This window comes from Acinonyx jubatus, chromosome X, assembly GCF_027475565.1.
Source record: "Acinonyx jubatus isolate Ajub_Pintada_27869175 chromosome X, VMU_Ajub_asm_v1.0, whole genome shotgun sequence".
Taxonomy (NCBI): domain Eukaryota; kingdom Metazoa; phylum Chordata; class Mammalia; order Carnivora; family Felidae; genus Acinonyx; species Acinonyx jubatus.
Window position 1 is genome coordinate 16,035,151 of NC_069389.1, and position 24,269 is coordinate 16,059,419.

A 24,269-nucleotide genomic window follows, 5' to 3' on the forward strand; every position below is an offset into this window, starting at 1 on the left:
CCTGCTTATGTGCGTGTGCTCTCTCAAAATAAATAACTTAAAAAAATAAATTTATTTCAAATAAATCACCTTTATTTCAAAAAAATTTCTAACGTTTATTTATTTTTATGAGAGAGGGAGAGAGAGAGAGAGAGAGAGTGAGAAAGAGAACAAGCAGGGGAGGGGCAGAGAGAGAGGAGACACAGAATCTGAAGCAGGCTCCAGGCACCGAGCTGTCAGCACAGAGCCCGATGAAGGGCTCAAACTCACAACCCATGAGATCATGACCTGAGCCGAAGTCGGATGCCTAACCAACTGAACTACCCAGGCACCCCTAAATAAATCACCTTTCTGCAAACATTAGGGTTTCAGCATTATCTCTCTAGGGAAATGGACATACCTCAGTGACAGAGAAATGAAGTCTAATTGTTGAAAACGGTGGTTCTATACCTGGGACATTTGACAATGTCTGAAGTATTTCTAGTTGTCACAACTGGGGAATGCTGCTGCTGCTGCTGGCACCTAGTGGACAGAGGCCAGGAATGCTAGTAAACGTCCTGCAGTGCACAGTACAGGCCCCCCACCCCCAAACACAGCATAGCCCAAAATACTAATAGAGCTGAGGATGAGAAACCAATGACATACATTTCTTACAGGGAAACTAAAAGACGATGGGCACTTAAAGTTCTGGGCTTCTCTTTCCATTTGCAATATTTTGCAATATTCACAATTGAGGATGAAGGATATCTATGAAATTTATTTAAATTTTGCTTCAAGGCCAAATGATTATGGACTTGGGCTTTGAAGTCAGAACTGGGTTCAAATGCAACTCTGCAGCAATTTATTACTCTATGACTATGGACAAATTACTTAACCAATTTATAAGTCTCAGTGTCTCAGCTGTAAATTGGGTATAGGAATAGTACTTACCATATTGGGTTGCTGTGGGAATTAAATTGATATAATGTATCAATTTAGCAGTTGTGCCTAGCACATGGTAAGGAATCAGACTCCAAAGTATCTGAAAGTTCAAATATTTAAAAACCAAAAGTCCCTGCCAATTACTCAGTATAAAACCCCAAAGGAGAGAAAAAAAATCAGGCTTCATTTTTCCATTATAGGATGGTTCCCACATTTGACTAATCATCAGAATCACTTGAAAAGAGGTTAGACATAGGGACATCATAGGGGGAAACAGGTACTGAGCAAAGGACAAAGACCCTGAGTAGGAGCATGTTTGGCATATTCAAGAAGGCCAGTGTGGCTAGAACACAGTAAGCCAGGGGGAGTTGGGGCAGATGAAATCAGAGCGGGAAGGAGACCAGATCACTTGTTATAATCCTCAGTAGGTTTTGAACAGATCACTTCAGCTTCTTTACTAAGAATAGACTATAGGGGTGCCTGGGTGGATCAGTCAGTTAGACTTCAGCTCAGGTCATGATCTCATGGCTTGTGGGTTCAAGCCCCTTGTTGGGCTCTGTGCTGACAGCTCAGAGCCTGGAGCCTGCTTCGGATTGTATGTCTCCTGTCTCTCTGCCCCTCCCCTGCTCATGCTTTGTCTCTCTCTCTCTCAAAAATAAATAAAACATTAACAAAAAAGAAGAACAGACTGTAGAGGGGCAAGGGAAGAAATACACCATGCAGGATACTACTGCAATTGCCTTGGACTAGGGTATAAGGTTTCTTTGTGACATGATGAGAATGTTCCAAAATTACATTATGATAATGGTTACACAACTCTGTAAAACTACTAAAAAACAATAAATTATACTCTTTAAATGGGTGAACTTTATAGTATTTAATTATATCAATAAAGCTGTTAAAAAAAAAAAAAAGAACTGGTGGGTGCCTGGGTGGCTCAGTCAGTTAAGTGTCCGACTTCAGCTCAGGTCATGATCTCACAGTTTGTGAGATGGAGCCCCGTGCTGGGCTCTGTGCTGACAGCTCAGAGCCTGGAGCCTGCTTCAGATTCTGTGTCTCCTTCTCTCTCTGCCCCTCCCCCACCTGTGCTCTGTCTCTCTCTGTCTCTCAAAAATAAATAAATGTAAAAAAAATTAAAAAACAAAAGAACTGGGAAAATGGATCTGACCAAGGAGAAATGAAAGAATTGACAAATGGTACTGAGAGCTTAGTTGAGATCAGAAAACATAAACTTGCAGTGGTAGCAATTTGCAAAATTGTATGTTTTTTCCCAACAATACCAGTTACTGCTCAAGTACAGTATAAAAGCAAGGATGTAAGGAAGTTCAGGATGCTTCTGAGGTAGAAATTCACGTGACCAACTATAGGGCAATGAGGTTCAGCCTGGTAGTAGAGGAAAAAAAGAATTAGGATTCAGGGTAGGGTCGTGGGGAGAAGCCAAAGGTATAAAATTCAAATTCCTTAATATGACTTATTATTTCTTTTTTTTAAATTTATTTCTATTTTTTTAATGTTTATTTTTGAGAGAGAGAGAGAGACATATTGTGAGTGGGCGAGGGGCAGAGAGAGAGGGAGACAGAATCTGAAGCAGGATCCAGGCCCTGAGCTGTCAGCACAGAGCCTGATGTGGGGCTCGAACTCATGAACCGCAAGATCATAATCTGAGCCAAAATCAAGAGTCTTAACATTTAACCTACTAAGCCATCCAGGCACCCCTGTAACATACTATTTCTAATGATTTGGCTCCTATCTCTTGAACCTTATATCTTCCTTATGTTTTAAATTCCATTCATACAGAACTTTTTATTTTCTTGACTGTCTCTTACTCTCTCTGTACATTCCATTCTACCCTTCCTTCCCCTTTTATGTTGCAGCATAATCATTGTTCTCTTAGAAGGTCTGCCCTGATCCTTAGGCAACTCTGCTATATACTCCTATAGCACCCTGCACTTCCTTCACCTAATTTTGCTAGTGTCAGTCAATTCTATTATTTTAGGGTGGAGTAACAAAATTTCCAGATCTACAAAGCTGCAGAAGAATGACCATGGCAAAAACTGCTGCTCCATGCTGGCTTTTCTGAGGAGCCACATGTTTCTCTAGATAACCTTGGTAGGCTGGCTAATGGACCCCAAAGATCTCCATGTCCTGATCCCTGGAAACTGAATATGTTATCCTACAATGGTAAAAGGAATTAAGGTTGCAGATGCAATTAATGTTGCTAGTCAGTTGACCTTCCCCTTGAGATGGGGAGATTATTCTGGATTAACTGAGGGGGTCAATCACATGAGTCCTTAAAAGTGAAGAAAAGGCAGAAGAGAGGAGTCAGAGAGATTCATGTGAAGATGACTCCACCCACTGTTGCTAGTTTTGAAGATGGAGGAAGGGGGCTACAAGGCAAGGAAGGCAGGTGGCCTTAAAAAACTGGAAAAGGCAAGGAAACAATTCTCCCCTGGAGCCTCCAGAAAGGAATTTGGCCTGTCCAACACCTTGGTGTTAGCCCAGTGAGACCCATATTTGACTTCTGACCTACAGAACTGGAAGATAATAAACTTGCATTGTTTTAAGCCACTATGTTTGTGGTGATTTGTTACAGCAGCAGAAAACAAATACAGTAACATTCCCATGTTGCCTCTGTATAATGCCAAGTAGACCTTGAAGCTCTCCATCTTAACCTAACTCCCTAAATTAATCCAAGTGGATAGTCCCTAAACTGTGTTTGGGGCTCTACTATGTCTTCCTCCAAATGCATATGTTGAAGCCCTTACCCCCTGTACCTTGGAGTTAAGCTCTTTAAAGAGGTAACTGAGTTAAAATGAGGCTGTTAGGGTGAGGCCTTAATGCAATATGACTGGTGTGCCTAAAAGAGGAAGAGACACCAGGAGTGGGATAACCACGTGAAAAGGCAGCAAGGGGATAGCCATCTGCAAGCCAAGAAGAGGCCTCAGGAGAACCCAACCCTGTTGGCACCTTGATCTTGGACTTCCAGACTCCAGAACTGTGAGAAAATAAATTTCTGTTGTTGAAGCCACCCAGTCTGTGGTATTTTGTTATGGGAACCTGAACTACTAATAAATACACCATCATAATATTAAAAAAAAAATACTAAAAATGTCACCTGGGAAGGAAAGGGCTGACTGTAGGCCTATAACCTATTCCCTCTCTACCAGGATTCAATGGCCTCAATCAAATTTCCTTTTATACGTGCCAATGATATTTACTAGCAGAAAGAAAATGAAAAGTCCTTATTTCTAAAATGCCTTTAGTAAGATACATTTGGTCTATAGAGATGGCTCATTGTAAAACTTGGAATTTATGGATTTATGAAGCATGGTTGGCTGGAGAATGGGGGCTCATCATTTGTGCAATTAGGAATTTAAAAAAAGATGTTGCAAAACCAAATGATTTAAGCAATGTCTCCACATACATTGCTCAGAAGGAAACTTGTCCTTTAACTCTGAATCCAAAATGCACCATAATGAGAAAGAAAAAGGGTATTTTGGAGCTCAGTCTGATAATCTTGGACTTCTCCAAGAAAAGCTTGTTTCATCTGTGCCTGGTGATCACTCTGTATGCTTTGAATCATTACTCAAGTTTGGTATTGGGTAAGGTCTATGACTTAGGAGTCGATGTGATACTCTTTGGGCTAACCAAGACTTTGCATACAAAAATCATTTTGCACTTATTAACTCAGAAACATTCCTGTTTTAAGTTCTATCAGTCCAATATGGACTGATACTATACTTTGGATAGAATTTGGCAATATGAAAGATTATCATATAATTGAAATAACCTGATAAATGACATACATGCATTTATTTGAAACTTTATTATATAAATTTTCATTTCTTTTAAAGATTACAAAACCTGTTCTGTGACAGGAATACAAGCAATATTGTTCCAGGATTATTCATGGATACATCTGAAAGAGCTTAGATTACACATTAATAGTATGATTTGAAAACTTCCCAGATTAAACTCTTAAGTAAAACAATTTAAAGTATTCAGTGATATTTAATCCTTTACAAGCATTTCATAATTATGGCAGCAGGTGCCAAGCATCTGATGTGATTTGACCACCGATAAAAGGTACAACACATAGGAACTCATGATAAGGTACCTTGGGCTTCTGGCATGCCTCACTAGAGAGAAACTAGTATAAAGTAAGATCATGTATAATAGTAGAAAAATACTTGTGATTTTTTTTCTTTTTAAAAACTGTTTAAGTAGATGCCCACCCCATTCCCACCCAAGGCCAGAAATGCAAAATAATTACAACCCTTAGGCGTATACCTTCCCTTTTGCTCAGGGTAAGAGTTAAGATAAACCTAATACATGTACATAATTTTAAGAATTAAAACCTCATCACCCACAATTAATAAGGATGCTAAGGAATGGCAACTATATATATATATATATATATATATATATATATATATATATATATATATATATATATAAAGCTTTAGATGGTAAACTACACTTAGAGAAACATAAACCAAAACCTTTATCCTTATGCCCTTGCTTTGTATTTAAAAGTTCTACTTTAAATACTTGTTTGAAAAACTCAGTATACAGTTCATTCAGTACTATAGTGATAATAGGAGTAAAGATTTTCACTTCCATTAGATAATGAACTAATCTACTTAGACTATTACAGAGACTTCTCCTCTCACATACGTTTACATATTTTGTATTCAAATGGTACATACTCTCAAGAGGTTTTCTTGAGGTCTGCATCTCTGAATTTAGTCTCTAAATTTTCCTTTCCACTAATCTCTATTCAATGTCATATACTTTGCTAGTTGCGTTGAGAGAAGTCATGGACATTTAAACAGCTTATCATGCACTTCAAGGTTATATGGCAAAATAATGAGGAAAGTGCCTTAAGAGGTAGGAAGTAGACTCTCATCCCAACCCTTGGTATGCCCTGTTATGAACAGTTAAAAGACTAGAATCAAAGTGGTAAATGTGAGACTGATAGTAATACAAGGCTTAAGAAAATTAAGTCGACTTAATTACCAGAATTCTTTGAGAACACTCAGTCACATTGGAACCAGTTACAAGTCACCTGACCACAAAAAATACAGCAGTGTCAGAAGTACATAAAGCACACTGTAGATACAAATTTTTCTTGGCCATCCATATTTAGGTACTATAATTCTGTAGATTCTTCACTAGAAAAAGTGGTTAAACGTGGCTCTGCAGAATACCACAGTCGCAAGAAAGCAAATCTCATTCCTTCATTAATTGGTCTCCACCAATGGTCACTTGGGGAAACCAGCAAGATATAAGCAATCTGGAGGTGAAGAGAGGACTATTTTCACTAATTGAAATATAAATACTGAGTTAAGTCAACTTATCTGTGAATTAACTAAAACTCAAAGTATACATCTAGTTTGTGAGTCATAAGGAGTTGAAGCTTTTGGAGGGACAGAACTCTAGGACTAGAATTGGAACCTCTTGGTTTAAGCACCACGGGTCAACCATGGAACCCGTTGCATTTGTTAATCACTGAAAACAGACCTTTTCTAACCCTTCACATTCCTGAGATATCTGTCCTAATGCCTTCATAAATCTCACAAACACTTGATACTACATGAGAATTTTCTCTATAAAATACGGTAAAGCGAGCTGAAAAATGTTCATTTATAAAGGCCAGCAAGTAGAGAATTTCAAAGCCATGTTGAGATATATATTGCTGACTTCCATAGTGATTAAGTACATCTGTACCAAGGCTCCCAAATCTTGAATGCTTTTCTGCTCTCATCCCAGGCTGGAACCCTCAAGCCCCTTTCCAACCCAACCCATTCTGCCTACTCATGAAGCCGTTGCACCCCACTCCCCTTATAAGTCTTTCCTGTACTGAGGGTGCAGGGCACAGCAAACAGGCTAGCCCCACCTCCCATAATGTGTCCTGGCCCCAACAGCAACGACTTCTTAAAATTAGGTGAGAAACGGTTGATTCAAACCCATACTTTGCAGCCCCGGGCATGTGAAATGTGAATCTCTACTGCATACACATCACACCACTCACTAAATGGCTTTTCCCACACATTAACCTTGCAGCATCTTGATTCTGTGCATTGGCAAAATCACTACATTTTTGGATTTCTGGGGTTGCATGTGAATGAACAAATCCGCATCAAAACTGTTAAAGTTAAGGAAGGGTCTATTGTACTTAGAAAAAGGCATCTCTATAAATTAGAAGGAGCTGAAATGAGTTACATAAAAAATTAAAAGGACAAAACTTACCTTAATTTAACATCATCACTTGAAAGAGAAGATATAAAACTCATGGTAGTGTAATCCATATTTTTCAGCGTGTGCTTGGCAAAGTTAAATGCAATCTTCAATTCTAGGTATTATTTTGGATTATAAGGTAAGAGGGGGGTTGTAAAAGTGGCCTGATAGTTTCGTTCCTTCTTTCACACTGAAATATCTTTAAGACTGAACTTAAACCTTTCTGGGAGAAGCCCTGGTAACCAGCAAAACTAACTGGTGAAGGGCCCAGAAGAAGTGGACTCAGAAATTAATGAAAAGGTAAACCCGGTGCAAGCGCTACATTTAGAGCACAATTGTTGGCCAACTTGCCTGTTTTAAGTCAAAGGCAATAGGAAACCCAGGACCACAGATGAAATAAATTAAGGTTATGAACTGCATTTTAGGCAAAAGCCTTCACTTTTGTGAACATATGACTTGATTTTCTCCAATAAAACTGGCAGCTGGAGTAGGCAAAGAAGGCAATATCTTTGAGAGCAATCAATTTGGCATTCATATACCAGTAGAGTATATGTCCTAAGAACTATATATATATGATTTGAACAAGTCTGCTCCTGGTTGGGTGATAATATGAAGGGAAGGCAGCATGGTGTTACGAGGGTAAAAAACCAAACGAGAAGTCTTTGCTTTGGGTCTTAGGTTCTTTACATGCAACATGAGAAAGCTGGACTAGATAATTTATAAGGGTTTACACATTTACTTCTGGTTCTAAGATTATGATGGACAAAACACCTAAGCAATTATGGAATTGCAACAGTGTCCAAAATTTGCAAGTGTATCTTTTTTCTTTCCAGAGTTACATTAACATTTTAAAAGTGACAAGAATTTGGGATGGTCATAGTTTGAAATACTGAATAGAGAGAGAAAGGAAAAAAAAAGGTTTCTTTCCAGGAAATGGGAAGCAGCTTTTGATAGTTAGCATTTGTATACTCAAAAATTAAAAAAAAACAACACTTTCTCCTACTAGATCTTCTGATATCCTTCCTCCTATATGTTTTTTATTTAGAAGATAAACTTACATTTGATTTCGATGTGATAATCATTTTGGGTCACTTAAGCAAAATTAACGTTACAGACTTTCCCTTTCTCTTTAGTTGCACAGAGGAGAAATTAAGAAATGATAAGTGGCTTCCAAGACATTTAACTAAAGTATGCTTTCTTGGCTTTGTACTTTCAAGAGAAGATTTAAAGCTTCAGGCAGGAAAAAAAAAACTTCTGATGTAAATGGCTTAGTACATGACTATGATCCGTTGGGTACATTTCTGATAAGGCTAAGCTAAATCACTTTCTCTTTGTTCATGTTTTTCATATTATAAATTGATGTATGGTAGATAGCTTGACCAAAATACAGGTAATAATGGATACAAAAGTTTCCTTAATTAAATGAAACTGTGAAAACTACCCAGATTAGATGTAGACAATGAATACTGTAATCGAAGCAGACCCAGTGACCACTATGAAAGCTGATCAGTTCTGAAGTTAAAGGAAAAATTATAGGGCTATAAATCATCAGAAGGAATTGAGAAAACACTCAATGGTGAACATTCACTTAGCCTACCTTAGCTATGATTTCAGGTGAGAACAGATATTGTTTGATCAAGAATGTTTTATTCCCTCGAATAAGAAAGTTTAAATCCAATTTCATATAGAGGCTGGTGGCCTTTATTACATTCAAATTAGTGTTTAATATAGAGCATTGTAATGGGACAGAACTCATTATGATTTACCTTTTTTTCCAAAAAAAGCATACTTTTCTTGCAGGTATACAAGAACATGTATCCTGTTATTCATAAGCGAAATTCTGCAACTTGATCTATTTAAACATGAAAGATCCAATGGGACTTGAATGACCTGTTGCTAAATTTTCCTTTGCCAATCTCTTCACCATAACTCTTAAAGGCCTGATGTATACTGGCAAAATCCCAAATTATATGCCAAATACTAAATATGGATACTATTCAAGATTAAAAGTGCAAGAACTACTTCCTCAACTAAGGAAAAAAGAACCCTAAGGAGTTGCAACGTATATGGACTAACTTCATAGTTGTACTCTTGATGTCATGCCACACACATGTGATAACTTTCTCTACCATAACAGCTCTCTAGGTTAGTCTGACAAAGCACCTGACTTTAAGAAACAAACAAATGAACGAACCAGTGAAACAGACATGGGGAAAGATATGTACATTTTGGAAGTATTACATTCAACAGCTGTTCCACAATCTGGCCATTTTTAGGGCTGTCCAACAATACTGTTAATCCAGGTGAACTATTTAACCAGATTTAATAGTCAATTGATTAATAATAATAGATTCCAAGTTAAACAAAGCATGTATACATTAAAGAAAGCAGTACAGAAATGTACTGTATATGAACTGTTTACAAAAACATACAAAATGTTGGATGGCACAAGGGATACAGTGCTAATAGAAACGGATTGTTTAAGCTAAGTGCTTAACATAAACTGTCCATCCCTATAACTAACAAAGAATATTTCAGGGACATGAAATATTTCCTATAAAAATAATGCTATATGGTGTAGAGTACTTTATTCAGTGTATTTTTAGGTGGTATTCATATGTTCATTATTCTCATTGATTCAGTGAATATGTCTTCATCATGTTTCCATTTTCATTTCATCCGAAGCTCCAGGAAAATCTAACTTGCTAACAATCATTTAAAGCGAGAAGAGACGGAAGCAGGAGCAGCAGCAGGAGCAGCAGCATTATGGGTACCAGCTGGGACAGTGTGTGCTTGCAGGTGTCTCTCAGATATGTGCTACCTGTCGCCAGAACTTGTGCTATCAGCTTACACCATGGTACCAAATATCTCACTGAGGTCACTTCACAGGGCTGTGGAGGTGATTTTTTTAATACCTCTCCGCTGAGCAAGAGTAGAACGGCCTACTGGTTCCAAAACTGGCGACTGATTACGGTTTAAAGCAGAATACGTAGCTGCCATGGCACCCTGAAAACAGGAAAGAAAGGTCACAACACAAACGACAATGGGTAGTCACATGTACACAGAATATGAAATTGAGATTCCCCCCTCCCTATTTTCTTCATATGAAAATTTATACAGATTTAATAGGGCTCATAATGAAAACAACCACCCTGGTCAAACCCTCTGATTTACCTAAAGTTGAAGATGCAAATGTGGGTGCCTGAAATTATGGATGAGAAAGGACAGGGATGGTCTTATAACAAGCAGTCCTCACTTTTCTCAGGACTATTCAACTTGTTGTTTCTTTGCAATCCTTTAATGTGAGAGGTAGCAAAGCATGCTCTTTGGAACCTGTATTTTGCCACCACTGGTGACCTTAAAGTTTGTTTTGGGTTTTGCATAAGAAAGTAAAGTATAGAAAAAAATTAGGAAATGCTTAAGCTTATCTGAATGATAAATTCAGAAGTCATTCTTTTTTAAGATTTTTTTAACATTTATTTTATTTTTGAGAGACAGAGACAGAGCACAAGCAGGAGAGGGGCAGAAGGAGAGGGAGACACAGAATCCGAAGCAGGCTCCAGGCTCTGAGCTGTCTGTCAGCACAGAGCCTGATGCGGGGCTTGAACTCATGAACTGTGAGATCATGACCTGAGCCGAAGTCAGACGCTTAACTGACTGAGCCACCCGGGCAACCCAGAAGTCATTCTTAAACTAGTTGTTTTTTTTAAATTTTTAAAAAATGTTTTTGTTTATTTTTGAGACAGAGAGAGACAGAGCACGAGCAGGGGAGGGGCAGAGAGAGAGGGGGACACAGAATCCAAAGCAGGCTCCAGGCTCTGAGCTGTCAGCACAGAGCCTGATGTGGGGCTTGAACTCACCAACTGTGCCACCCAGGCTCCCCTTAAACCAGTTTTATTGTGATATTTTGGTGTGTCTTGACTTTTCCTTTTCTTTTTTAACATTTATTTATTATTGAGAGACAGAGAGACAGAGCATGAGCAGGGGAGGGGCAGAGAGAGGAGGAGACACAGAATCCAAAACAGGCTCCCAGCTCTGAGCTGTCAGCACAGAGCCCGACGAGGGGTCGAATTCACAAACCATGAGATTGTGACCTGAGCTGAAGTCGGACGCTCAACCGACTGAGCCACCCAGGCACCGCGACTTTTTCTTTTCTAAAGCACTCACTATAAGGGAACTCCATTCGAGAAATGGAAACAGGATGAGGGAAAGGGAAAGGTGGTGCGGGCATGGAGAGGGCGGCTCAAAGTCTTCTGCAGAACATGTGGAAAAGAGTGCCTGAATAGGGACACTCACCTTGACTAGATGGGGCGCGTCCTGTCTATTTAGTTGGTATTGCGGCAGTTGGTCCCAGTGGACAATCCAAGGATGCCTGAGCACAAGGGCAGCCGTCAGTCTCTGATGAGGGTCCACATGAAGCATCTTTGACACCAGGTCCTGGGATGGGAGGAATAATAATAAGACAAATTTAAATCTTTCTGTTTGTTTTTCTATAGCCCTTGACACTGGTCAGCATTCTTCCTTAGCTTCTATGACACTATTTTTTCCTGGTACCTAACCTTTGGGCTCAAAGCAATTTGGTCAACATGATAATTTCTTAAAAAAAAGAAAAAACAAAGAAACAAACAAACAAAAGCAAAAACCTAAGTCTCTGTTTTCTCTTCCCTTAGTTAACAGTAATTTTGGTGCATTACAAAGAGTAAATTTACCACATTTATGTATCTTGAAGTACTTTGGCTCTTTTTTTCATCTAGATATTCTGATTTTTCTATACCTTTGTAAGTTTATTTCTAAGTAATTTTTAGCTACAGACTTTTTTTGTGCTGCTGGTAATAATGAAAAACAGAATGTAACTGCCCCATAATATAAATTTAATTAGAGGGCTCCAAATGCCCCCTACAAAAGATTAGAGTTTTTTTTGTTTTTAAATAGGATCCATGTTCAATGCAGGGCTTGAACTCATGACCCTGAGATCAAGAACTGAGCCAACTGAGCCAACTACCAACTGAGCCAGCCAGGGGCCCCAGATTGGAGTTATTTTTATTTTTTCCCACTTCATAAGCAACTTATAGGCATTATAAAAAAAAAAAATTAAGAACTACAGAGAAGCAAAAGAACATGAAGAACTCCCAGAATCCCATTCTTCAACAAGAGACAAATGCTATCTATCCAAATGCTTTCCTATGCTGAGGTATAGATCCATATAATTGCTAGTTTTATACTTTCAAAAATAACACAGTTACGATTTATAAAAGCCATCTCCAACTTGATTTTTCATTCCGAATGTATCTACTAAGTATCCACTGAAGGCCAGGTATCCTGCTAGGCATTGGGTATTTAGCAATGAATAAGATAAAATGAACTCTAACCTCATGAAGCTTTCAGCCCTGTGAGGGAGAGACAAAGAATCAATTACAAAGCAAACAGTAAGTTCTTGGATGGGATGAATAAAGAGGTACAGTTGAACACAAAGAGATGCTTAACCTGAACAGGGTGCTGTGGCTTTGGAGTGACTTCCTTAGAGGAATGTGAGACCCGAAGGATGAGCAGGAGATGGATTAGAGAAGAGGGCGGGGGGGGGGGGGGGGGGTAGGGGAACAGAACAATTCAAGTAGGCAGAGCCGAGTGTATTTAGAGGAGAGCCCTCAGGGATAGGAGAACATGCCACAGTTAAGGAACTGAAAGGAACGGCAATGTGGCTGTAACAAAATCTGCAAAGGAGACAGTGGCAGCAGATAAAGTGATAAAGGTGAGAAGGGACCAGACCCTGAAGGCCCTTGTAAGCTACATTAGCAAAGTTGCACTTTTTCCAGAGGTAAGAAATCATTTAAAGCAAAGCAGTAATACAGTCATGTTTGTACTTTAGAGAGATTATGCTCACTAAATGTGAACGAAAATGGATTGCAGGGTACAAGCCTGGAGACTCCAATGTGAGACCGGTGAGAGTTGATGGCTTCAGGGCAGTATAAGAAATGGAGAAATATGGATGGAACTGAGGCACTTAGAAGAAACAGCAGAACCCGGTGGCTGACTGGATATTGGGAATCGAGATGTTATTCTAAGGATTCCTCTGCTATTAGATACTACCAGTTTCTTATTTTTAGTTTTCATTAACAGCTAAGAGTGGGAATAAGTTACTGAACAGAATTAGAAATAAAAGGTGAAACAACCAGTAACTCCCCTTCCAAATTCTTAAAGTGCGAAAATGTTCAAGTACATAAAAGATTGCAAAACTGCTGAGGAACACAACAAAACTCTGCTATAACTTTAATCAGACCTGTGCATTAAGCAGTGCACTTGGGCCAAGTTACTGAGAACCACTTCTCTTCCTCCTGTTCTGTTACCCTTCAATGGCTATTCCTCCTAAGCTTTCTCATTAAATGGTGGTGGCTCCCTTGAATTCCTTCCATAGCTCTCATCACTCTGCTCAGATAAGCTCCTTTGTGCTCATGGCTGTAGCTACTCCAGATGATGACAACTTCCAACTCCACAGTCCACCTAAGACCTCTACTTCTTCCTAAAATCTACATCCATATAGCCAGGTGCTTGATGGACACACATCTCTTAATTATATATCACAGTCACATTTCAAATTCTTAATTTCCAAATCTGTAGTCATCACTCCTCTCAAAACTACTTTTGCATTCCACATCTTGGTGAAGGGACACCACTACCCTGCTCGTTTGCCTGACGTGGAAATAAGGACTACATGCTTGCTATCTGCTTCTCCCTTGCTTCTTATGTCCAATTAACCACCGAATCTATTCTGTCTGCTAAATTTCTCTTCCATTTGGCTCAAATCCTGCTACAACTGCTCTAGTGTAGGTCTTCATCATTCATGACCTGAACTACTGCAAAACCTTACAAGTAAAGTCCCTAATATTAGGTCAGTGAGGAATGAATGAAATAATGTATGCAAAAGTACTAGCATAGTTCTTGGCACATAAATGCCCAGTAAATGGTCCTGTTCTTCTCAAAGCCACATATGAAACATATGGCCCATATGACTGATGACATTCACATGTGCAATGTACTCTTGAGGTGACATATCAGATTGATAGAACCCTCCTTCTTCCCAATATTGTGGGTATTCAATTATCACATTATACTTGCAAATTCAAGTCTTTAAAAAAAATTTTTTTTATGTTTATTTATTTTTGATAGAGAGAGGGAGAGCGCAAGCGGGGGAGGGGCAGAGAGAGAGGGAGTCACGGAATCTGAAGCAGGCCCCAGGCTCTGAGCTGTCAGCACAGAGCCCAACATGGGGCTCAAACTCACCAATCATGAGATCATAACATGAGTGAAGTCGGACGCTTAAGTGACTGAGCCGCTTAGGAGCCCCAACAAACTCAAGTCTTAACTGGGCAAATTAGCAAAAGTTGTTAGTAATAATGTAACATTTATAAGAAAGGCTGTGACTTAGATCCCATTTTTATCTCATCCTCACTTTTCTTTTTCTTTTGCCCAAAACAGCATACTGGCATGCAAGTCAATGAGAACAAAATTATCAAAATTAGAGCAAGGTGAGGTTATCTCTAGAATTTATTTAAAAAGCAGGCAGTGGGTAAGCTCTGATACTTCATATGGTGACATTACTTGATATGCCTCACAATTGATCATGGCAATTTGTGGTAGACTCCATGGATAAGAATTACCCCACCAAAGAATAAACTTAAACAAGGAAAATTTTCAGGGCGCCTGGGTGGCTCAGTTGGTTGAGTTGGTTGAATCAAGACTCAGTCTTGATTTTGTCTCAGGTCATGATCTCATGGTTTGTGAGATCGAGCCCTGTGCTGGGCTCTGTTCTGACAGCACAGCCTGCTTGGGATTCTCTCTCTCCCTTTCCCCCTGCCTCTCCCCTGCTCGCTCTCTCTCAATAATAAACATTTTAAAAAAAGAAAATGTGATCATGAAAATGCTTAAGATTTTTCAACACTTCTCCAATACCTAGAATAGACCCCAAATCCTGAGCATAATCTACAAAGCCTTTCATAATCTGGGTTCATCAGCTACCTTCTCACGTGTACCCTGTACTAGTCCCATCAAACCGTGCACAGCAACCTGGAGGCGTTCTGCCATGCTCAGGCTGTCGTGACCACAAATAGCATGTGCTGCTCTGTCAGCCTGGGATGGAATACATCCTTCTGCTCCCTAAAGCTGCCAAGAAAGTCCTTTCACTGCTTCTGGAAAGCTTTCCTGGAAATCTTTCTGACTGAGCACCATCTGTGAACTTCTTCAACATAAAAAAATGTACCACTGTAACAGCACACGTGACACTGTACTGTATACTTGGGGCCATCTCCCAACTAGACTGTGAGATTCCTGAGATCAGGAATTCTATCTCAGTCATATCTTTTATCCCTGGACTTTCACTTATTAAGTAGGTTGTAGGTGCTCAATACATGGAAGAAAAAGAAATCCCAGAAAAATGAATCATCTGGTTTAAGAAATGTTATGGCTAATAAAAGGGAAAGGATACCAGGTCATTTTAAATCAGTTATAAAGCCAAATGTTATCTATATAGACATTAAATTGGCTAACATAGGCTTCATCTCTAGGCCAAAAGTATCAATCGACATTTGTTACATGCCCTATTTACTTACACAATCATCTCACCTCAGGCTTCCACCTCTAAGAGAAACCAGCAAGCACTTTTACCAGTAATTATCTTCTTTATCTCCTCTATGTTTTTCTTCCTTGGAAGTGGAAAACTCTGCTCTTCTTTTTTTTAGGTTTTTTAAAATGTTTATTTATTTTTGAGAGAGAGAGACAGAGCACAGGTTGGGGAGGGGCAGAGAGAGGGAAGGAGACACAAAATCTGAGGCAGGCTCCAGGCTCTGAGCTGTCAGCACAGAGCCCGATGTAGGGCTCTAACTCACAGACCTTGAGATCATGACCTGAGCTGATGTTGGAAGCCTAACTGACTGGGCCACTCAGGCGCCCCTCTTTTTCTTTTTAGTTTTTAAATTTTTTGTTCTTCTTTTTAAAAGAGCATTTTCTACGAGTAAAGTGGAAGTAGAGCAGAATTGGAAAGCAAGTCAGCCAGAGGATGGCAGATCTTTCAGGGACAAAGGCTTTTCAAGTGTATTTCAAACAGATACTATAAAACTATACTACTGTTTACTGTGAAGAAGAGGAGACCCCTTTCTACATAATATGGACCAAAAAGAGAACGTGGTATAGTCTATTCTAGGGAACAAGGGCTTTGGAATCAACTGTTTAATTTGAAGCACCCACATGTAGCTGGTGGGTAACCAAAAACAAATTCACACCAAAATTCTGGGCCTTGGTTTCCTTCTGTGAAATGGAGATACTAACGCCTATTTTACAAGGTTTGTTAAGAAGATTAAATGGGATCATTTAGGAGAAGTGCAGTGTGAGGCACAGAATAGACACACAAATCATGAAGACAACCACCATTATTATTCATTATGTTTGTAAGTAAGAAGTAGTTTTAGATATATAGATAATAACAAAGCCAAACCAATACCTCTGGGAAACAAATTAATTGGTCCATTTGTGAGTTCAAGTTATTTGGTAACATCACTTCAAAATACTACTTCATAAACAAAAGTTTTTAACTGGCATTATTTTTTCTCACTAGGGATTATGAAAAATTATTTTCTCAAAAGTTTATTATAGGAAGCTATACTTGCCTTTGCTGTGTCTGAAACAGAATTCCAGTAACCACCACTGAGTGAGAATTTCCCGCTGCCTATCCGTGCCAATATTTCCTCTGGTGTATCATCAGGGCCATTTGCAAATGGAGTGTAACTATTTTATAATAAAATTAAAATGTTAATGAATAAAATTTCTTTTTGGTTGGTAATCTTCACATTTCTTTGCAGTATCCAAGAGTACTCTGAGTAATTTAATGTAATACTTCACTGAAATCTCCAAAAGTGAAAAACATCAACATCATGAAGCTTCATAAAGCACCAGTTCAAGGTATAAGCTATGAACTATTAGACTTAATATATTATAAAATAAATATTTTAAGATATGACATATAAGAATAAAATATTTAAAGTAGTATATATTTATGACATAAGAATACAAAAAAGGCATGGAAAAAAGTCAAGGTAAGACCTTAAGACATTAGTAAATGGTACATTATAGAAAATCATCAATGATACAGTTATAAATATATATTTACAAATCCACACACACATACAGGATTGTATTATTAGGTAATAGGAGAAAACATGAAAAGAAGGATATTATAACACAGAAATGAAAGAAATAAAACTAGATAATTTGAAGAAAATATTGATGAATAAATGCTTGCAAAATATGGTCCACTCACCCAGTAAGCATTGTATAGAGGAGGACACCAAGACTCCATATATCACAAGCAGCATCATAGCCTTGTCGTTTTAAAACCTAGAAAAAATAACAATTACTATTAATACACCACTGTTTACTTTAGAGATGTGAATAGGCCATGAACGACACTGTATCTTCTAAATCAGTGTATTTAAGAAAAACCTCAACAGAACATGATTAGCAAACAAGGCAATAATATATTAGCCCTATTCCAAAACATTCTATGACTAATATTTCATATATATGTAAAATTTCATTTTGGTATTTCAATTAGCATTTATTGAGTGCTGCTGTAGCATAGAGAGAACTATAAAATAAATTGAAGCTAAGTTTCTTTCCTTCCCATCCCCACTCCCCTCTAAGTTTCTTATTTAAATGAATATATATTTAGTTTGTATAAGGCTGCAAAACTGGTTACATAAAACCATACTTTTAAGAACACATATGAAAGTACAAATGATAGAGTGCAAAATTATACTTCTACATATATAAAATGATTCACTTGAGCATTTAGTAGTCACCAACTATTCCTAGGAATGAACAGTGATAAACACAAAACACTCTGGTTTCCTTAAGAAAATCAGAATATGGCAGGGGAAATAAATAAATAAATAAATAAATAAATAAATAAATAAATAAATAAAGTTAATAATCCAATGTGGTAAGTATTTTTTTGGCTGATTTTTTTTAATGTTTATTTATTTTGAGAGAGAGAGAGCAAGCAGGGGAGGGGCAGAGAGAGAGAGGAATAGAGAATCCCAAGAGGCTCCACGCTCAGCATTGGGCCCAATGCGGGGCTTGATCTCATGACTGAAAAATCACCACCTGAGCCGGAATCAAGAGTTGCACTTTGACAACGTGGTATTATAACAAAATTATACTTAAAGTGGTCTGAGTATAAAGATGAGGAAAAAATTCATTCTTGAAATGTGGAGAGAAGGAAGGCTAGAGGGCAGCCTGCTTGTACTGGGCCTATAAGTAAGAATTCAGGAGGCAAAGGGAGGAGGTTGGGGAGGACCGAGACACTCAAAGGGCAGAGGCAAGCGAGCGGAGCATGCTTAAGGAGAGGCAAGGATTCAGTCTGGCCAGATCTCTAGGTAGGGTACACTGGAGAGAATGAAAGGCTTTTACATGTATCTTGTTAAGGAATTAAAATATTTTTCCTGTAGGCAATCAGTTGTCACTGAAGCATTAAACAGGGAAATAAAATAAGTAGATGTGTACACCAAAAGGATAACTCAAGGTATAAAGGAAATGCTGGTAAGAAGACAGAGTGGAAAAAAGGCCAAATGACAGGAAACAATTTGTATCAAACCAAGTGAAAGGCTGTGAGGAACCACACCAAGGCAGGACATGGATAGAAAGAGATGTAAAGATAAAAGAGGAACAACTTAGTTCAGATGAGATGTACAGGGTAAAGGATAAGAGGTCTAAAATATTTAGGAATCAGAATGGAAAGGGTTTGGTGACCCACTGGATGTAGAGAAATGATGGGGAAGGAGGATTTTAGGAGGGCTTCCAAGTTTTAACCTGGATGACTAAGTGGTGAGTAGGAGACAAAGAGTTAAAAGCTCAAGTCTAAAGAGAGTTTAATTATGGAAGATTTCCTGAAAAAGATGAATTCAGAGGCTTTGAAACAAAAAACATCCAATGTGCCAAGGCAAAACAGCTACATGGTGATTTCAAGAAGCAGATTGATTGTCTGAAGCAGAAAACACTGATGGGGAAAAATGAGATGGCTAGATGAAGTGACTATGCTTGGATATGTGTCAGATGCTGTGGGTATGTGGACAAACAAGCAGAGAGTCTGTCCCTCATTAGCTCTAGTACCACCAGAACAGGTGCAAGGAGTCTTTTTAAAAGTATTATTTTATAACTCAAAGTAAGAAAATTACAAAAAGTTTGGTAAATATAATGCAACCATTCTAACACTACCAACTATTATCATTTTTTGTGAAATATATAATGGTAAATGCACAGACTTTGCAGCCATATTGCTGGGGCTCAAATCTCGACCTGACCTCAAACAAATTATGTAACCTTTCACTGTGCACCTGGTTTCCTATAAGAATTGAGTGAAAGTACTTACTTCACAAAGTTATAACTAGAAGGAATTATTACATGTAAACCCTATGTTGTGAGGATGAAATCAGTTAATACATGTGACTGGCACATAACCCCTATGTTAGGGTTGACTATCTTTTTTTAACTTTATTTGTTTTGAGAGAGACAGAGAGAGCATGAGTGGGGGAGGGGCATAGAGAGCGGGAGAGAGAGAATCTCAAGCAGACTCCACACTGTCAGTATGGAGGCCAATGTGGGGCTCGAACCCAAGAACCGTGAGATCACGACCTGAGCTGAAACCAAGAGTCAGATGCTTAACCAAGTGAGCTACCCAGGTGCCTCGGTTAACTATTATTTTTTCTTATCTAGTTCATAGTTATGTGTTTTTACACAATGATAATAAAAAGACAATAAATCTTGAGGGCAAAGCAGTGGATTTTAGATTTGCTACAATGGGGAACAGAAATTTCTTAGGAAAAGAAGCAACTTGATCAAAGTAGGGCTTGAAAAAGACTTCAGTAACGCTGCAGCTCTTCTGTGGAATGATCAGAGATCAAGAAAGGGAGCAAGGTGAAATTAGGCCATGGCAGTCATTTGGGGTGTGGTGAAGGAAGCAGGGCCTAGGATGGCAGTTTTGTGAACAGAAGAACCTCAAACTGGTTTTTGAGGATAACAGAGATGATACCTAGTTATGTAGCTAAAGACAAGAAGAGACCATGATGTTTTAGCCTCAGAAATACAGGAAGATGGTGTCAAAACCAGTAAATTAAAAAGGATATTAGGAAAGGATGAGAATAAGCTACTTTCCATTTAATTCCATGCACTGACAAGCACAAAAGTGTTAGTGACAGTGGACCACTACAGATGAGTGATTATGTAGAAAGACAGAAGTTAGGGCAAGAAAAGGACTAAGTAGTAGGGGACTGAGGACAGGATGAACTACCATCAGAAGAAAAAGAGCTGACATTTTATTTTAATTATTTGTTCAGTAAGTCTTCAATTAAACAACTATTAACTACTCCATATTAAACACAGCAAATGAGTTTTTAAATATACTGAAATACTGGAAGCAAATAATTTCACAATTACCTCTGGTGCAACAAAATTTGCAGTATAACAAGGAGTCATGAGAAGACCGTTTTCTGCTCTTAGCTGTTTGGCAAAGCCAAAATCACAAATTCGAATAGATTCTGGATTGCCAGATTCATCCACGTAAAGAATGTTGCTAGGTTTCAAGTCTCTGTGAACCACCTAATTGAAATACAAATTAAAGAGGTACATTAACAATACAACAACACATTTCCATGATGGAAAATTCTTTATTCACAAACTGTCAAGCAATGTACTTAACAAGAGGATGTGATGCTGACCTTCAAATGATCTCAACATTATAAAAGGCTGATAATGTAAGCATAACTCTCTAATACAGAACCAGGGCAAGGAAAGAAGGAAGAAAAAATAGTATGTACTTCCCTCCTCTTTGTCCATTGAGTACGTAGGTTAGGTTAAGGTAAAATGCAAATAGCAGTAATATCTGCCCCTAGGTTATTCATTTATTCAGCAAATATTTATTGAATGCCTATCATGTGCCAGGGTATTATATAAGAAGCTCCAGATACCATATTAAACAAGACCTGTAAGATCCTTGCCTTTCCATGCTAGGAGCTTGCACGGTAGCGAGGAAGGCAGAGAATAAACAGGTGAGAGATGCGTCTCTAGAGGAGGTAACATCTGGTCCAAACAAGCTGGAACAGTGGGGGACAGTCATTCTAAGGAGAGGGAACAGCATGTATAATGGATGTATACAACAAACAAGTGCTGACAGGCTCAATGGAACAGGCACTGGGTTTAGGGGTAAAAAAGGAAAAAAAAAATCCAGACTTTAAGTACTGCCTATTTAATATCCAAGTGACAACGTCACACATACTAAAAGATATTGTTCCTTTAGATTTTTGTAATATTTCTCCCCCTTTAGTTACCTACTTGAGTACTTCTTTCACATAAACCTTGACATTCCTTATTAGACTTCTATGTTTCTTCTACCACTAAATTCTGAGTCTAGATTCTAATCAATCACCTCAGTTTTAGTTTCTAACATTGAGAACATTACTTCTCCAGATCATCTGAGTAACTAATTACTGCTGAAGCAATGGAAAAGAATATAGAAGACTTAGATGACTGCAAAGTCATCAATTCTCCAGTGACTATGGAGTCCCACTAATTCTTAGCTAGTATACTAGGCAAATCTTGACCAGCTAGAAATCAAGAAGCTCTAGAATGAAAGTGACACTTCCCACTTGTTAGCTTCTAGGAGCAAAGACAAACAAAATGAGAATAACATATTGAAAATAAACTCCTTAAGAAGTAGTCTCTTAATTTCCTTGTATTTATTTAAAAAAATTTTTTTTATGTTTACTCATTTTTGAAAGACAGAGAGGCAGAGCACAAGCAGGGGTGGGGCGGAGAGAGAGGGGACACAGAATCTGAAGCAGGCTCCAGGCTCTGGGCTGTCAGCACAGAGCCCGATGCGTGGCTCGAACTCACGAACTGTGAGATCATGACCGGAGCCGAAGTCGGATGCTCAACCGACTGAGCCACCCAGGCGCCCCACGTATTTATTAATTTTTTAATGTTTATTTATTTTTGAGGGAAAGTGCGAGCGGGGGAGGGGCAGAGAGAGACATGTGGAGAGAAGATCCGAAGTGGGCCCTGCACTGATAGCCGCGGGCCCAATGTGGGGCTCAAACTCACAAACCAGGAGATTATGACATGAGCCGAAGTCGGACGCTCAAACAACTAAGTCACCAAGGTGCCCCTCTTAATTTCTTTTTATAAGTGAATACAACCCATGATTCTATGGTTGTGCTTCTAAACTTGCAATGGATCTAATTCTCAAGAGCACAGAGTGGCCTAGCAAAAATGGTGATACGTCTTCCTGGTCAAGACCTCACTCACTTTTTGTTGGGAAGCATAAGAACTTAATATAAACAAGTCAGGATTTCAAAGTAGCACTTCAACCTTGGTGGGAGAAATTTTAGTAAATGAAAAACAGCAAATAATTAAGCTAATAGTATTTTCCATTAATGCATAAAGTAACTTCTACCTTTGTAATTTTAGTTCAAACATTCAGAAAGAATAGGTAAAAAAAAAGAAAAGGTGAAAGTGTGTGTGTGTATGTATATATATGTATGTATGTGTGTGCATGTGTGTATTTGTATATACAAAATGTTAAAAAGACTTACCCCTTGTGCGTGAAGATATTCAACAGTTTTGGTTATAGTAAAGAGGACAGCACTGGCCTCTCTTTCGGAGAAAAATTTCTGTCTAAGAATTTTATCCAGCAATTCACCCCCTTTCATAAGTTCTGTCACTACATACACGTATTTTCCATCATCATATACCTGTAAGATTTAACACCAAAATGTCAAAAATTATTTGAGGCTTTACATGTGCTCAGAACAAAGTCTATAGTCAAGGAAATTTTTATTTATCACAAGTGATGGAGGATATAAAATTTGCAAGCCATTTTATACATGCAAGAATATTAAAACAGGAATTGATTAGATTGAATGTCAGAAAAATAATCTGCAACTTCCTTCTGTGAAACCTAAGTCATGGCAATCAAAGTAACGATGGGCATCGTATATGAAGGGGTACTGAACTGTTGCTCTCAGGTTTGTTTCTCTTGATCTTTCTATCGATGACAGTGGGGACTATGATTTTCCTGGAACTTCTGCAACTGCAGAACTTCTATATTTACATAAACAGTACAACGAATCAATTCTGGTTTTGATTAAGCTGAAATACAAGCTGTGGCACAAATTAAGTAGGAAGATCAAGTAGCAGAAAGATATTCCATCTAACCACACAGAAGCATACAAGTTTCCTCCCAATGCAGAAATAGAAAGCTCATTGTAATTTTGGATTTGTACTTCAGGCAATCCCAAACTGAGATAGCCTCTTTATTAAGCTTCAGTTTCTTTTATTCCCCGTCACCACCGGGTTACTGCACACCTTTATTTAGCTCCGTAAGAGGTAGTGGGTGCTGGGGCCCCAAATATGTAGAAAACAAGGTACCTGTCCTCAATGTGTTTATTCTAGTAGGGAGAAACAGACATAGAAATAAGTTAAAAAAAATGTTGGAGATGCTGTGATAAAAGCAGGGAAAATTTTAGAGACCTTGGAATTTGAAATCAAAGAAGGAGGAAAGATGTAAAAACCAGTAACAGCTTAGGGAGTTTCCAAGTCAAGGAAGAAAGAATTTTCTGTATTTCCTTTTTTATTTAGTTGGTCAGATTCTTGGAGGTTATAGTAATTAAAGAGTCACTTAAGATATGCAGCTTCACATTTTAATGGGACTAAGTTAACATTCTTCTTCTAACAATGAGCAGTGATAAATTAATCTCAGGAAACTGGAGTTTTGGTTAGGAAAAAGGAAGAGTAAACTTTGGAATTCACAAAATCTCAGAGGTGAAAGGCAAAAGGTACCTTAGAAATTCTCTGGCTTAGTTGGCCATGTGACATATCAGGTCTATGACACCCAGATATGGCCTTTGAGCCTATGTGAGCACCATCAGCAAGAGAAGGTTTAATGCTGCCTGGGGAGTTCACACCCTTCGCCAACAGCTCTGGTATGATAAAACCACAGGCAGAAAGGAAAGGATACCTCACTTGTCTAGGGTGTGGCGATCCGAAGAACAGACCTCCTGGAGGAAGTAATGTTTTAGCAAAGTTTTAGA

At 38.4% G+C, this 24,269-nt stretch overlaps 1 protein-coding gene across 7 annotated transcripts in view; it reads right to left on the bottom strand.

Moving 5' to 3' along the window:
* Positions 1 to 4,707: 4,707 nt before the first annotated feature.
* The window catches only part of RPS6KA3 (ribosomal protein S6 kinase A3), a 118,988-nt gene continuing 99,426 nt past the window's right edge, over positions 4,708 to 24,269 (bottom strand). For all 7 annotated transcript variants that reach the window (XM_053202154.1, XM_053202158.1, XM_027054624.2 and 4 more), the window contains 6 exons: positions 22,773 to 22,931; positions 20,620 to 20,781; positions 17,447 to 17,523; positions 16,797 to 16,914; positions 11,437 to 11,577; positions 4,708 to 10,146 (listed from right to left, as the gene is read on the bottom strand). In XM_053202154.1, the coding sequence (XP_053058129.1) occupies positions 10,024 to 10,146; positions 11,437 to 11,577; positions 16,797 to 16,914; positions 17,447 to 17,523; positions 20,620 to 20,781; positions 22,773 to 22,931 (780 nt within the window). In that variant the 3' untranslated portion in view covers positions 4,708 to 10,023. The remainder of the gene's footprint in view (positions 10,147 to 11,436; positions 11,578 to 16,796; positions 16,915 to 17,446; positions 17,524 to 20,619; positions 20,782 to 22,772; positions 22,932 to 24,269) is intronic.